General features: G+C 51.0%; 1 protein-coding gene and 1 long non-coding RNA gene across 3 annotated transcripts; both read right to left on the reverse strand.

Annotated features, from left to right (window-relative positions):
* Window positions 1–303: 303 nt before the first annotated feature.
* Window positions 304–2,087, reverse strand: ANKRD9 (ankyrin repeat domain 9). 2 transcript variants are annotated; one of them, XM_075103963.1, is made up of 3 exons: window positions 1,954–2,087; window positions 1,317–1,550; window positions 304–1,223 (listed from the first exon to the last, which is right to left on the reverse strand). In XM_075103963.1, exons 2-3 carry the CDS (start codon window positions 1,479–1,481, stop codon window positions 603–605), a joined length of 786 nt encoding a protein of 261 aa, XP_074960064.1. In that variant the 5' UTR covers window positions 1,482–1,550; window positions 1,954–2,087; the 3' UTR covers window positions 304–602. The 2 variants fall into 2 exon arrangements, with proteins under 2 accessions (XP_074960064.1, XP_074960063.1); XM_075103962.1 differs by having other exon boundaries at window positions 304–1,550.
* Window positions 2,088–4,932: 2,845 nt separating this feature from the next.
* LOC142062056 (uncharacterized) lies at window positions 4,933–8,510 on the reverse strand. Its single transcript, XR_012662360.1, has 3 exons — window positions 8,432–8,510; window positions 7,633–8,354; window positions 4,933–7,495 (listed from the first exon to the last, which is right to left on the reverse strand). It is a non-coding gene; the product is annotated as an uncharacterized LOC142062056 (long non-coding RNA).
* Window positions 8,511–15,114: the final 6,604 nt, after the last annotated feature.

Raw genomic sequence — 15,114 nt, forward strand, 5'->3', positions numbered from 1 at the left:
TATGCATATTTAAAAATATATTTCCTTCAGCTATGCATCCCTGCCAGCCTTATTTAGGGAAGTTTTAATAGTATCTGGCTTCTCTTTGATTTTGTGTACAAAATGAGGAAGTTTTCATCTGTGCCTTTAAAAAAAAAAAACTGCATCCCTGCCAAGATGTATTAGGAGAGCTGTAAAAAAGGAGTCATCCTGTTCCAGGACCACGGCACTTATGTAACAGGGAAATCCTAGCAAAGAGATACTCCCCCACCCCACACACGCTCTTCCAAGGCGCATGCTGCTTCAGGCTTTTCAGTCACTCAGTTTGTATTTTGATCACATCTGCCACTGGTTTATTCGGATGTATTTACAAATATATTCTCCCACATACCCTCATTTGTACATGCCATAGAATCTTTTTATAAAAATGCAGTGCAGACCTCACCTCACCACAAGGATCTTTAAATAAAATATATTGTAAGGTGCCAGATACAATTATTTTAAAAAATAAAGTTCTTTCTAATTAAAACAGATACTTGGCTGCCGCATTAGCAGCTTCGTATACTGATACATTTTTAGCGCAACAGTCTGTCAGGTGAGCAGGAGACTCTCCTACCACCCCTCTAGCTCTCCAGTTTCAAGTCCAAAGGCTTTAGAAAATGAGGCAGAGGTAGATTGTCCAGCGCCTCTGGGAAGTGCTCAGGTGAGATGGTCCTGATCAAGACACGCATGGCTCCGACAAACAGTGATGGGGGAGCTAAGTCCAGCAGGCACTGGAACCGGTTCTCCCCCAGGAGGTCCTGCCAACGCTGCCGGTTGTCCAACAGCTGCTGTTTCATTGTGAACTGGAGGTCCCGAGGCATGAAGAAGAAGAGGCAGTCAAGGCAGAGGAGCTTGGCACGCATGTTAGCTGCTGGCGCGAGGGAAATCTGCTGCAGCAAGGTGTCAAGGGGGGTATTCCCAGCACTGTCCTGCAAGCAGGGCGACGCGCCGTGCCCGAGCAGCAGGAGCAAGCACTCGGGTCGCACCAGTTCACAGGCCACATGCAAGGCTGTCTTGCCACCCTCCACGCGGCTGCAGCCCTGTCGGTCCAGGTGGCCGGCTCTGTCGCTTGGCGGGAAGGCTTGGATGGTCTTGAGGATTCGGAAGAGGACGCGGGTGCGGTTGTAGCGGACAGCCATGGCCAGGTGTGGGGCCGAGGACTGGCAGCAGCTGAAGCTTTGGCTGGGTACGGCCAGGGCGCTCTGGGGGAACTTAGTCAGCAAGTGCCGGGCGTAGGGCTGGTGGTCGTGCACCAGTGCGTAGAGCAGGGCCTCGGAGGGCGAGTACACGCTCACCTTGCCCCCGTCCTCCCAGTGGAAGACCTCCATGGTCCGCATGTCCTCCAGGAACCAGACCGGCAGCAGGTCCCTCACCGCCTGGTAGAAGGCGAAGGAGGATTTCTTGCACTGCTTCTGGGACTGGGCGCCGCGGCCGCCGACCCACCGGACGCTCCAGGGCATGGCGGCCGGCCAGGCTCCGCCGGGGGCTGCCTCTCACCCCGGTGCTCAGAGGTCGCATCGGAGCCGGGCCTGCGGGAGCAGAAAAGCGTTGGGTACCGTGCGGCCGGGGCTCCCTCCCGGACACCCCGCGGCGCAGCGGACGCCCATCCCCCGGCGCACTGCAGCTCCCTCCCCCCGCTGCTCGGGACGCGCGTATCGCCGGTGCAAGGGAGCGCAGCGCCCAGGAACGCCCTCCCCGGCGCACGGGACTCCCGTATCGCCGGCGCACGGGACTCCCGTATCGCCGGCGCACGGGACCCGCCTCCCCTCGGCGCCACAGGCTATCCCCAGTGCAAGCGATCCCGGTAGCCGGGAACGGCCTCCCCCCGGTGCACGGGACGCGCCCCCCGCCGACGCCGCTCCCGGTGCACGGGACTTCCCTCCCTCCCTCCCTCCGCCCCGCGGCGCACGGCCGCCCCCGCCGACCGCTCACCTCTCCGCCGGCCCCGCCGCGCCGCTGCCCGCCGTACCGGCACCGCCGCAGCCGCAGCGGAGGGGCGGGGGGCGGGAGCGCGGCGCGGCGCCGCGGGGCCCTTTTATCCCCACCCCCCGCCCCGGGCGGTGAAGGTCGGTCAGGACCCGGGAACTGTCCAGCCGCCGCCGATTGGCCGCCGCCCCGGCTCCCCCCGGCGCCCATTGGCTGCGCCCGGAGGACGGAGCGCTGCACCATCGCCTGCGTCACGGGAGGCAAAGTTCCAAGAAACTTGGCGGCCGGCTCGGAGTGACGGGGAGGGGGGGGGGCGGGCGAGCCGGGGGGGCAGGGGGTCCCGGGAGTACAGGGGTGTGGGGGCCTGAGGGTGTCGCGTCCCGGGGGCATGGGGGCGTGGCGGCCTGCGGTCCCGGGATCCGGAGAGCATGGCGTCCTGGGAACCAGGGGTCGTGGGGCCCTGGGGGCACGGGGTCCTGGGATTCTAGGATCCAGGGGCCATGGGGGCATCGGGTCCCGGGCATTGGGTCCTGGGATCCAGAGGTCGTGGGGCCATGGGGCCCTGGGATCCAGGGGCACGGAGTCCTGGGGGCATGGGGTCCTGGGACCCAGGGGGTATGGGGTCCTGGGTGCGTGGGGTCCCAGGGCCGTGTTGTCCAAGGGGCATGAGGGTATGGGGTGCAGAGAGCATAGGGTCCCGGGGACATGGGGTCCTGAGTCTGTGGGGTCCGGGGCTCACAGGGACCTGGATACATGGCGTCTTGGGGGCACGGCGTCTGCGACACAGGGAGGCCTGTGCACAGGGGCTTTGGGACACCCGGGCTCCTGGGCATAGGAGGCTGCAGACGTGCAGTGCCCGGGGCACACGGGGGCCCGGGTGGGCGGTGTCACACCTCCCTGCCTGCCCTGGCAGGTCCTAGCCTGGTCCATGCCAGTTCCCGGCTGGCCCTCTCCCCGCCCCCCACGGGTGGCTCTGGCCGGAGGGTGACACTGCCCTTCAGCCAGCGCCGGCTGTGGGCTCCCGTGTCTGTGCACACATGTGCTTGCGGCTCTCGCTCCACTCTTGGATAGTGACATTTGCCTGCAGGCCTGATAGTCACCCATCAGGTTTTGGCTATGGAAGAGTGAGGAGGTCGTTGTGGTGTGGGGTGAGCCTGGCACTGCCAGCCAGCCCTGCACCAGGGACTCCCCCCGGGGCACCTGCAGTCCCTTGGCTGTAAAATTTGTGTGTGTCGGTAACAGCCATGCACTGGTAAAGCATGGTGAATGCAGGTGCTGTCATTACAGAAACCTCCTCTCTCATAAGGCCTCCTTACAGACAGGAAATCATGGGATCTTCTGCATCCTTACCCCTTCCAAATGAGTTCAGAGCATTTCCTTCTTCTGCATAACATGTTTGGCCCCCAGCATCTCCCCTGCTTGCAGCCACCGCCCTCTCAGTCAGGAGGGTGCAATCACAGTCTCTGCAGGCACGCAAAGCTGGTCGCTGTTGTGTTCACGGCTGATGGTTCTGGTTTCTCTATCCTCGGGGTTCCCCTGCCTTCCTCCGGCCAGTGTGGGAGCTCAGCTTCTGCTGAGTGCTGCTGGAATGGGTGACTCGTTCCACGTGTCCCAGCACGACACGCATACGTTCACATCGGGGGGAATGCCAGGTGTCTGCTGAAATACCCCACTTCCTTGCAGCGCTCTCTGCAAGGCTGCCCGGAGTGGTGGGGAGGGGGGCTGCAGCACACTGCCAACCCTCCCCTTGACCCCGATGAGAACGAAGCTAGTGAGGAACAACCACTCCCTTTGTCATGCCTCTTCTAAACTGCCATTCAGCCAGGGGAACAATGCTTAAACTGTGCTCAGTTTGCTTTGTAACTTCTTCCCTGCCACACAATGCTCACACCAAAACCTGGAGGTCCGTGTGGGGGGGTGCAGGCAGGTGGGTGAGCCAGGCAGGATGCTGCACACCTCTGTCATGCTCCAAAACGCTGGGTGACCACATCCGAGGGAAGAGAAATCAGGGTAAAGTGCACTGAGCTGCTTTGCAGGAGAGAATTACGTCCAGCGTTTGTCAGTACGATTCGTCATCTGGGGATCCCTGTGGATCTGCCGCAGCTCGCGGCATCTCAGATGTTAGCTGCCACACAGAAAATCCTCTTTCATCGCTTGTGTCCAATTCCAGATTAAAACTCATTAAAGGCAGCCGCTTCCACCACTCCCTGCTATTGCTGTGGCACTCGCCTTTTGGTCGTATCCTATTACTGCCGGCACGGGATAATTTTTACCAAAGCGCAGAATCCAAAGAAATGGGTTTAAAATAGCTAATTCTATAGCCCTTCCTTTGTGTCCAGCACAGCCTCACCTGCCTGTGCCTCACTGCCCATCACTGACGGCAGTGGTACCCACTGCATCTGTGTGCCGCCTGCTCCGGGAGACAGCCCTGCCCGACCATGAATCCCAAAACCTTTCCCTGCTGTCGCTGGGACATTGCCATCGATTTGGATGCCCACCATGGTGATAAGCCAGGTTGCCCAGCCCTTTCTACGCATCTTCCACACATGCCTGGATAAGCCAAGTGGTGTCAGAGCCCAAAGGCAGGGGATTAGCATAGTCGCAAAGCCAACTTGGCTTTTGCGTAGGAAATGAATGTCTTTGGTGTGGAAGCAGGACTGTTTTTCTCAGGCCAAGCTCTCCTGTGGAGGTGGGGGACCAGCTAAAACTGGTGTGTGCTTTGGGCCCCAGCACTGGCTTAAAAATAGGCCAGAGAGTGCTGAGTCCTCGCGGCCTTGCAGCCAGTGGGTAACCCCAAGGATGGCCCCTGTTTGCAAAATGTATTAGTCACATACAGTCAAAGCAGGAACCTGCCTGTAGGAAAGGCAGCCTGTTTGTGGGCTGCACTGGAGAAAAAGTATTGCAATTGCCCCCAGAAGTGTTTATAGCATGCCAACACTAGTGAAAAAACACAGTATCCCAGAAAGGTTTTATTTTTGCGATGATAGATATTTTACATGCAGACCCTTGGACATGACTTGTTTGTTTGCAGTCCGGCCTGGTTTTAATCACTTTGAATTAAGTAACTGATCTTATTACTGATCCTACTATGAGAGGGCTTATCACAGCTTCCTTGGCACATGATGAAGATTACTCCGTCAGTGCAACCACGTCTGAGTAATGTGACGTGTCCTCTCAGAGCTATTTTTTAATTCACCCTCCTCCAGGACGTTGATCCTTTGGTTTCTCCAGTCAGTGACCAACTAAAACCTGCTCAACACTACCGAAACCCAGCCACATAATGAGACAAAGGGAAAACCTCTGCCGCTTCATGTAGATGATGTAATTTGTTTCCTGAGGTTTTCATTAAATTGAGGGCAGGATCATATTGACTTAATGGACATGATTGTGGGTGTAATTAAAAGCAATATGAAAATAGGCAGTATCAGCATGTTGAACACAGTTAATGTTTAGCACTGGTTTTAAGTCTGAGATAAAGGATGGGCAAATAATGCATTGCTCATCTTTTAAAAGAGCTGAAAAATTTGGGTTTTACTCCAGTCCTTGCAAGGATTTTGTGAGCGGGTTTGACTCTGTATATTTGCCAGTCTCCTCTCTCGAAAGCAGGCTCAGGACCAAAGGTCAGCAGAGTTTGGACAACAGCCCCAGACCCATGGTGGCCTGGAGCAGCAGAGCTCCTGCTTTGCTTTAAGCCTTTGGCTCTGGGGTCTTTGTCAGTAAGTTGGACAGAAATGCCTAATGTCCCGTTGAGCTAAAATTAAACATCTTCAGAGAGAAGTAATGAGTGATGGGAGTCAGGGGTTTGCTCCAGAGGCACTGGGCTGGAATATACACACTGTATGTCCCACTCCCACCACCTGTACATCATTGACCTCCACTTTAATTCACTGTGCCCCCAGTGTCCCATCTACAGAATGGGTGCAGTAATGCCACTTCAGCCATCCTGTTTTAGCTGGTGAGCTCTTTAGGTCAGGGGTAATATGCAAATACATCAGTTTGGTCCTTGGGGTCCTGGCCCTGCATGGGGACCCCTCTGGTCTACTGTTGTTAGACAGGGGACATAGGTTGGAAGGCAGAGCTGCTGGCAGTTGCTAGACAGGACATATTCTTTTGTGAAGACATGCCAGGTGAAGAGACGGATGGCAGTCCCAGGCACCTCTGTTTAGCTTGATGAATAATAGCTGTTGCTGACACCTCGTGGAAGCCTCAGATAAACATTTTCTCCAGAAACCATTCTGTAGTTTCCTCCTCTGCTGCTGGTTCCCCACCTGAGGAGCTTACCCTTTATTCCTGTCCTCTCCAGAGCACCCAGCTGGGAAGCAGGCAGCAGGGCCCTTGACTGCCTGCACGACCAGGGATGGGAGGGCAGCCAAGGAAGGCTGCCCGGGGACTGTCCTTTCCTTCCCCGAGAAGGAGGAGGGCACAGGTCCTCCCTGCATGGTGGTGAGGGCAACTCACCATGGATGCGTGTTGCACAGCAGATGCAGAGAGGAAAGCATCCCCCTCCTGTACACACCTCTGAGTCTGTAACCCCCATCACATACATGCCTTTTGTGTGTCTGTTTTGATGTTCTCCGTTTTTCAAGGGGGCGTACTGGCAAGCGGCTGTTAAAAATCACTCTGTCCTTTCATTTCAGAATCTCAAATCACTTTGGATAAAAGACACAGAAGATTTTCTGGGAAGTGGGAAAATAGTTCCATTTGAGAAACAGGACGGCTGAAGAAGCTGCAGTGAATCAGCAGTGATCTGGGTTGGGGCATTGCTCTTTTCTGAAACCATCAGACAACATCACTGTGTTCAGGGAAGGAGTCGTGGCCTTGAAACCTGTTCCCACCACTCACCCCTACACTGTCTCTCTCAGCACCCACCTCTTCTTCCTCCTCAGTCTTCTTTTGTATTACAGGCATTCTCTACTTGCCTGACTTTATATGAGTCATCATTTCACATCGAGCCTGAGCTGCCTGTAACCCTGGCTGGTTTGATTTCTCTGCTGCGTTACAGAGTCAGCTCCATCCTGACCCACAGCATGAAAGAAAAGCTGCTTTGGAAACAGCAAAGTGGACAAGCCTTCTCTTGTTACTCTTGTTTCCTGGCTGCTGCTGAGCAAATGTGACACCCTTCCAAAAATCTGCATCCCAAATGACTCTTGGGAGCCCAAGTGAGGCTCAGAAACACTTTGTTTTGTAAAGGAAATCTCTCCACTGGCTTTTGAGGAAGTATGTATTGTGAGGGTTGACCACTGCTGGACACCAGTGCTGGCTGATGGGAGGCTGAATAAATGTCTCAGCTGGCATCATGGATCTGTTGAGTTTGTCAGTATCCACTGGTGGGATAACGCAATTTTTAAGGCTTTGAAACTTATTTTTTATTCTGGTTCCTTGACAGAGAAAAGTAGTCTGGTAGAAGTGAGGTGGGCAGCAAGGTGATATGGTCCTTCAGCTGTAGGTATCTCACAGGCTCTCAGGGATGGTCACAGGCTATCATCAGTGTCCTCTTTATTTTGGCTAGGTTCACAGGCCACCTCTTGTTAAGCCTTGATTTTGGCACCTGTAATAAATGAGCTACATTCATCCTTTCAGAAACTTAGGGAAACTCCCAGAGCTGCAGCAGAGATTAAATTTGATCCAGTATGTTACAGGGGGAAGCTGAAAAGTCTACTTGTCCCTTAAAAGATGAAAAAGTACCTTTTGGGGAGCCTTTGTGTTTCATAAGCAAGCAGATGAGACGGGTCAGAGAGCTCCTGGCACCAGTGGATGACTGTGGCTTTCAGCTTGATGTTGGTTGTTAAAAATATTATCCCAGATGTATTAATACGACCAGACTGGATTGCATCTGAGCTGAACATTGTGAGCCTAAGGCAGGACGTAAATATAGAAGCAAAACAGCCTGACATAAGAGTCATCTGTCCTCTTCTACACAAGAAGTGAAGGGGAAGGAGAGGGAACTTACTCTGTTGCAATTTTTAGACACTTCCAGGCATTAGCCTGAGCCTTGGGGATTGCCTACACTGGGGTCCTGGGGAACAGCAGACCCCTGCATATCCCTTGCTCAAATCTAGTATGCTGTGCTACAGGACTGTGCACTCAGCACATTTTTAACCCGGGGTTAGATTTGCCTAGACAAGGTCTGCAATCAGGAATGACTACTTGTTTGATGTGTTTGCCTAACAGGATTACCCTTATCATAAAGATATAGCAACCTGGCCTTGGCAGAGCAAACCCCAAGGGCTCGAGGGGTCAAACCCTCTCCTCCCTTGCCCCAAATATGCACAGTGTATCTTGTCTCTGTTATCATGCAATATCCAACTGGTGCTTCGGTTGGCATTCAGTGCTCTGCTTTTGGAAAGAGCAGTTGTGCCGTGTACTGCTGCCTGCTGACACCGCGCTTGGCATTTCTCTCTCCACACCTGAAAAAAAAATCAATAATATTAAAAGGTTAGAAAAATGATGTGATGTTTTACCGCTAGAGAATGAGATGCTTTACCTGTTGGGAATCGCTCTGGTCAGATGCCTGATTCACTTCAGTGGGAATTTGTTGCCCACTGGTTCCCTAAGAGTAGAGCTATAGGTAATAAACCAATGAGTTGTGATTTTTTCATTGTTTATCATGAACATGCCTAAAATAATTACAAAAGCATTTGTTTTTGTGTAAAAGTATATCTGTGATTATTAAAGTTTTATGATTTGAAAGATTCAAGGAAGGCGTAGGATGAACACTCCATTTTCCTGCAGATAAGTAGGATAAAGAATGCTAAAGCAGAGCCTGACTCTGATGAAGATCAGTCCTCAGGCTTGTCCACCCCAGCCTCTGGCTGGGGTGGGGGGCACCTCCTTGCTCCCCAGCAGAATCATTTTAACCCAGAACTTCTCAGGCCAGCTGACGTGAACCTGGCCTTACCAGCTCCCCGGGCTATTTGTGGAAGGAGAACCTGACGCTTGCTATTTACCAGTTCCAGAACAAGCAGGACCCTCTATTTATAATGTGCTATAATTGGCTTGAAGGAAACTTGTGGTTCTCTGGGCTTTAGGGCCCCAGGTCTGCTGGTGCAGCAGCACCCTAATTCCAGGAGACACTGCTGGGGATGCTGAGGTGGCTCTGAATAAAGTTGGGGGATATGTGGGTACATAGCATAAGCTGCACATTCAGAGCCTCCAGGTTTCTGGAGCAGGCTGTATGACTCAGGGCTGTGTAGATGCCCATCTCTAGATGAGGTCTGGGGGGATGGAGCCTCTTTGGAGCAAGGCAGAGAGAAATCTTCCCACTGTAGCAACATCACCGTGGAGATGCTCAGGTTGCTGCAGGGAGCATTACCCTAACCGTCCTTTCTTCACCCCAAGGCATTTATAGCTGGGATGTGAGCAGGGCTCTGTGACTCAGAAATTACCTATTCAACCATCGGGCCTAAATGATTTGAGTTCACCTGTGATTAGTGTATATTTAATTTTGGTGGTACGTGTGGCTGTTCAGACCCTGCTGTTCAGAGTGGAACTGTTCTGACCCCGTAGCTGATCGCAGGACAAACTCCTCCTATCTAAGAAAAGCAAAGCAGCCACCTTACTTTTATTCAGAAGCAGGAACATACAAAATAATGCTTATCCAAGGGCTGTATTTGATCTGGTTTTGCTATATAAATCCCTCTGACATTTGAATCGTAAAACATGATAGATACATGACCAAGCAGAAAGATTTAAAAAAAAAATTGGCTAATGCTTTGGATATCTTTGAGGACCTATTTTTATTCCCATTTGTTCGGTCTCTCTGCTCTTGGCTGCTGCTAGGTCTGTTGAAATAACAAACAGGGATGAGGAAAGAGGGCAGCTCTGTCATGAGCTTCCTTCGGTGGGAAGCAGCTGCGTTACAGCAGTTAACTCTAACTGCCACCTCAATAGGCAGATATTCATCTGTCACATACATCCCAATAGGAAACCTGGTTGGGTTTTTTTCCTGAGAAATATTGGATTATCAGTCAAAAGCCTTTTTGCTGCGATGTAGTGTTTAGAAAGAGTCTGTCTTTCCCTTTTGCTTTGTGAAAAAATAGTCAGAAGTCTTCTAGTGCTGCCTGAAGCCGCTCTGCTGCCAAGAAAACCTCCTGGGTCTGGTGATGAGGCCTCCATAATATTTCTGGTTTCTCTGTAATTATTTTCTAATGAAATTTTCAAATCCAAGTATAACCAGGAGGTTAGACCATAGCAAGTTCACAGTAGTTTGCTTTTCCTTTTTCTATCTCAGTATCTATCCTCTACAGAGAGGCAATAAAATCACTTTGTGCATGAAAAGGCACCTAAAATCAGGGTGACAATACCTTTTACCTGCAGGATTCGGCACTAGCATCTTTTTATGCAATTCTCCATTTGGAAGTGTTGTTTTTGCCACTGAAATTATTGTAACTGCTTGATCAGATTTGTCCATTAGTATGTCTTTTCATGTCTTGGTAAGTGGCTGGGGGATTAGGGTGCAGCTCCCCTTGCCAGGATTTCCTTCTGCTCCTGCACATGTAATTTAAGGAAATGGGAGGGCTGATGTTTCCAAGGTCTTGCCAGTATTTTGTGATGCTGCCAGCCCAGAAAACAGAAGTAAAAAAGGGCTGAAGAGATGATGTAAGGTAATGGGGAGATGAGATGCATGACAAAAACAAGCCAGGTGTAGTGAGGCTGGTATAAATAATGAGGCTGTTATAAATAGTGAGGCTGAGGAACACCCAAGCTCAGCTGCTAAGCACATCAGAAAGGTCAGCTTGCTCCCTGCTGCTGCCTGAGCTGTGTGGGACAAGCATGAGGGCCCCGCTGGGCTGCTCCCCCTTGGCTCTGCTCCCTGGACCTCTCCTGTAGCCCTGCTTGATGGGACGGGCTCACAAGGCTCACCATTGCCTTCCATCTTGGCAGCAGGTCTGTGCGCAGTGGAGCTGGAGCAGCAGCCACTGTTGACGTGAACAGCGTGTTTGGAGCACACATGGGGTTTTTTATTGCAGAAAGGTGTGAAGTGCACCTGGACAAGGTCTTGGGCTCCTTCAGTTGTTTTCCCAGAGCCTGGTGCTGCTGAGGCCGTGGAGCATGGTGTGCCACAGAGGCTGGGCAGAGCCAGTGCCCATGCCAACCACGCAGCCCATCTGCATACCCTGCACACACCAACATCATACATTGCAGATGAGGGTTGTCTGATGAGCTCTTGGGAGTTCTGCCATTTGGCAGCTTACCTGGAGCTGGGTACGGCAGCATCTCCTGAAGCGCCCGACAATGAGGGTGGGAATTTCACTTCAATAAAATGGGAATTTTTACTAAATCCAGTAGGAAGGCAGGTAACACAAGCAGGAGGAAAGGACTATGCATGGTGAGTTAGAGCTCCAGGGGTGAGAAATGGGTACGAATAATGAAACTTTCCAGAGTTTTATAGCTCATGCTAAGAAGCGTTGCAGGAAGCAGACAAAATACTCAGGCTCCCCTCTTCACACCTCTGCTTTATTCTGCCCCCAAACCAGGAATGACAGAATAAGAAGTGCCTGTGTCCCAGTTTGCAGCAAGGTGTTTCAGTTTAAGCTACTGAGGAAAGTGGGTCTGGGCTAATATATCAGTGTAGTGTGACAAAGGAATGTAGGTCTTGGAGTAATGCCTGTGCTTGGGAGAGGTAATGCTGTTGGGTTGGGTTGGGCTGGGCTGGATTGGGGTTTTCTAAATGGTGTCAGCATTTGCGATCCCTTATACTTGTGATGGGGTTTAGACCACAAGAAACATAAGATTTCATATCAGTTTACCCTGGAAATCCTGCCACTGTCTCTGTAGCACAAGTACTCCTGGAGACAGGCTGCTCTTGCAATTCATGTGTTCTGTGAAGCAGAAAGAAAAACATTTTGGCCAGGGTTCAGGCAACTTTCTCTGTTGTCCTGGTAATAAGAAGTGTCTGATAAGAGTTCAAGGTCTTTGAGTGCTTGTACAGAATAAAAGCAGCTTTTCTTAAGTTGCTGCTGGCATCCATGGGCTCCCTGAGGCTGCTGGTCTGTTTTTCCCACTGTCGGGGCTGTTCTTGGTGAGTAAGACAAAGTAGTGCTGTGCAGGTTGTAGTTTGTCATACATCAGAGGTGATCTTCTAGGTTTTCAGTCTCTGGCACGCTGCAGTGTCTATGCTATAGCAAGCATCTGGGGTAAGCTGGATGCTCCCTCCAAGGGTCTGGGACTTTGTGGAAGGAGTGTGGGATGGTGGCACAAGCCAACTGCAGTGGTCCCTGGAAGCAAGCCAAGGATGGCTGCTGTTTTAGCACCATCATTATGTTTCAGAGTTGACAGCCTGTGGAGATGTAAGGACAAGGCAAGACTTCCTGGTGCTGCCACTTCCATGTTTTTGTTGTCTGGGGAAGATGTGACTGGTTCTCTGATGTTTGGCTTGTGCTCTCAAAGACTAAGTGTGTCTGAGGGCTGGATTTTTTTAGCAGAAATGTAAGGATGGTGGTGTGGGGAGAGCTAGGGCAAGTTCAGAGCAGTGGGATGCAACATTCAGGCTTGCTGTTGGGGCTGCAGTGGGCTGAACCAGTCACCCAGAGCTGAACACCTCTGGTCACCTGCAGTGGTGAGGATGGAGCTGCATCCACTCTGCTCTGCTGCCTTCCAGCCCCTCTCATGGGGCTTCCCCATCTCCAGCTGCCTGACACTGTGGGTAACTTCCCAAAGCTGGAGTCTCAATTGCCTTCGTTACTGCAAAGGTCTGTTAGTCATTTTCCACTTACAAACAAACATTTTAGAGAGACTGGAGAAGCTGAGCCACCAAGAGAACAAAGCTCTGTTGCTTTTAAAGTAACTCATTCATCAGCAAGTTGTATTGTGCAACAGCTCAGCCACTGATGAATTGAAACCACCCTCTGCTTGTTGTACAGGGAACAGGAAAATGTGCTTCTTGCACAGGCCAGTCTTTCAATCTTCAGTTTGACTTCCATTTTTAAAATGTCATAGATGAGGTGGCTTTGTTCTGAGATTTTTAATAATTTTTTTTTTTATTTCTAAAAAATATTTGTTTGCTTGTTTGTTTGTTTTCCCCCTTTCTTTTGCAATGAGGCCTGGGTTTGTCTCACTGTTTTCCACTGATGAGCCCATGCTGTCTTGAGACCTTTCCTTCTTCCTTATATCCAGAGGTGTCCCTGCGTTTCTTGGATGATACTTGCATTGGTAGGACAACAGGGATCTGAGGCATGGCTGTTGCTGCAGACTAAAGGCAAATGATTCAAATCAATCCTTGCAAAAGAAGGAATCTGCTTGCTCGTGTTTCACTGCTGTCTGGCTTTGGCACTTTTCTAACCTTCATTTCCACTTGTGTGACCTGCTGGTAGGTGTGGGCTCACACATTCCTCCTTCTGACCCAGGCAGGGCATCGGGCGCCTGGCACATGGTTCCACACTGACATGTTTCTTGAAAATTTGATGTGACTGAGGGCATGCACAGTTTGGGGGTGAATTACTGGCAGGTCTCCTGGAGCATTACCAAGCAGTGCTGGAAATGGCCCTGGGGAACAGCACTCTTGCAAATGATCAGCCAGACCCTTCCTCAAAGAGCTCCTCAGAAGAAAATGTTTGTAGGGCTTGAAGGGGAAAATTGCTTCACTGAAAAAAAAATCCCTCAGACAGGGCCAAGTATTATAAAAACAGTGAGAATTTTTAATGGCATATTAGACGTTTTAGTTAAGAGATTTGCTCCTGACTCATTAAAAAAAAAAGAGCCCAACTTAATTATTTACCTAAATGCTGTATCATGAGTGGCTGAGGCTGCAAGCGTGAAGCAGGCAGAGCTGAGAGCTGCGGGGCTGAGCCAGAGCTCCTGGGTCTCACTTCCCAGCACTTCCCTGGCCCCTCTTTGCCCGGCGGGTCCTGCGCTGGCATGGGCAGCAGAGCTCCTGCCTGCCACCAGCCTTGTAAACTCGGCCTGGCTGGCGCTTGCTGCTGAGTGCTAGCTGGGTCAGACTCCTGATAAATCAATGCCAAAACCAGACTGTGTTTGGCTGCTGGGGAAGACCTGCCATCAATTTTTTATTTTTCTCAGCTTAGCAGCATTTCACCCTGAGATCTCCATCAATGAATAGATGCTCGGTGTGGCACTGTTGTATCCTAGCTCCCCATTCAGGGAGGTGTGCACAGCATCCTCTGGTCAGCCCTGAGGGATGCGTGGTCTCTGATGGCCACCCAGAACAGCCGCCTGGGACCTGGCTCGGCGTTTAGCTTAACTCCCATTGAAGCTGCTGGGGTTCACTTCAAAGCAATGTGTGAGCCAAGTGCTCTCTGAACTGGGACCCCTCCTTGACAGCTGGTGTGAAGAATGTGCTGCTCTGCTACATAAGCCTTTTAGGTTCCCTCTGGTTTTATTAGGAGCTATAAAACAACATTTTCTGCTGGGCTTCCCCCCGCTGCAGCAACAGCCTGGCTTTGTGTCTGTGAGGTGGATCCAGCTGTTCAGTTTGGGTATCTCCAGTGACACTGGTCAGGCACAAAAATCATACAATCTGAGAGAAGCAAAATAATAACTTTAGCTACCTTACCCCAAATGTCAGATTATTTCTGTCTTTTTTAAAAATGATTTTATTTTTAGTGATGTTTTTTTCTAAGCTATTTAAAACTAGGAGAACGAGAAACTTGCTGTAATTAAATTGTGACCACGGTATAAATCACCAGGGCCCTGCTACCAGAGTTTCCTCTCGGCCGGAGCTGACTAGTGGCGCCTGTTCGAACTTGCTTTGCTGCAGCAGCGAGTGTATCGGCAGCCAAAGGTTACCCCCTGCAGTACATCTAAAGCTACTGCAGGTATAACATGAGCTGGATTTCATTTATCAGTGTGGTTTTTCATGCTAAAAAAAACCCCAAAAGGCAGAAAAAAAAATCAGCTTGCTCCACTAAAATCCGGAGCCAATTCTACCAACTTCAGCAAACACAGATAGGGTTGTTAATGGCGTGAAGGAATTGGCAATTATTGGCCCTTTCCTTCTTTGTGGACCCAACTGGGAGAGTTTCCCAGGGAGATGTGTTAGGCCACGGATTGTGGTATAACGACTAAATGCACAGGTCAGCTCCAGACAAAGTTTTGCTCCTTACCTGTGACCAGGCATGAACAAAAAAGGGGCTAAACGTTTATGTGGTTCAAGGTGTAGAAGAAGCCACTTTCTAGCTCAAACAGAATCCAATACATAGCATTCATAGC

This window comes from Phalacrocorax aristotelis, chromosome 9, assembly GCF_949628215.1.
Source record: "Phalacrocorax aristotelis chromosome 9, bGulAri2.1, whole genome shotgun sequence".
NCBI lineage: Eukaryota > Metazoa > Chordata > Aves > Suliformes > Phalacrocoracidae > Phalacrocorax > Phalacrocorax aristotelis.

Coding starts and splice junctions, on each gene's coding strand:
- ANKRD9 (XM_075103962.1), bottom strand. CDS start 1,481: ATGCCCTGGAGCGTCCGGTGGGTCGGCGGCCGCGGCGCCCAGTCCCAG.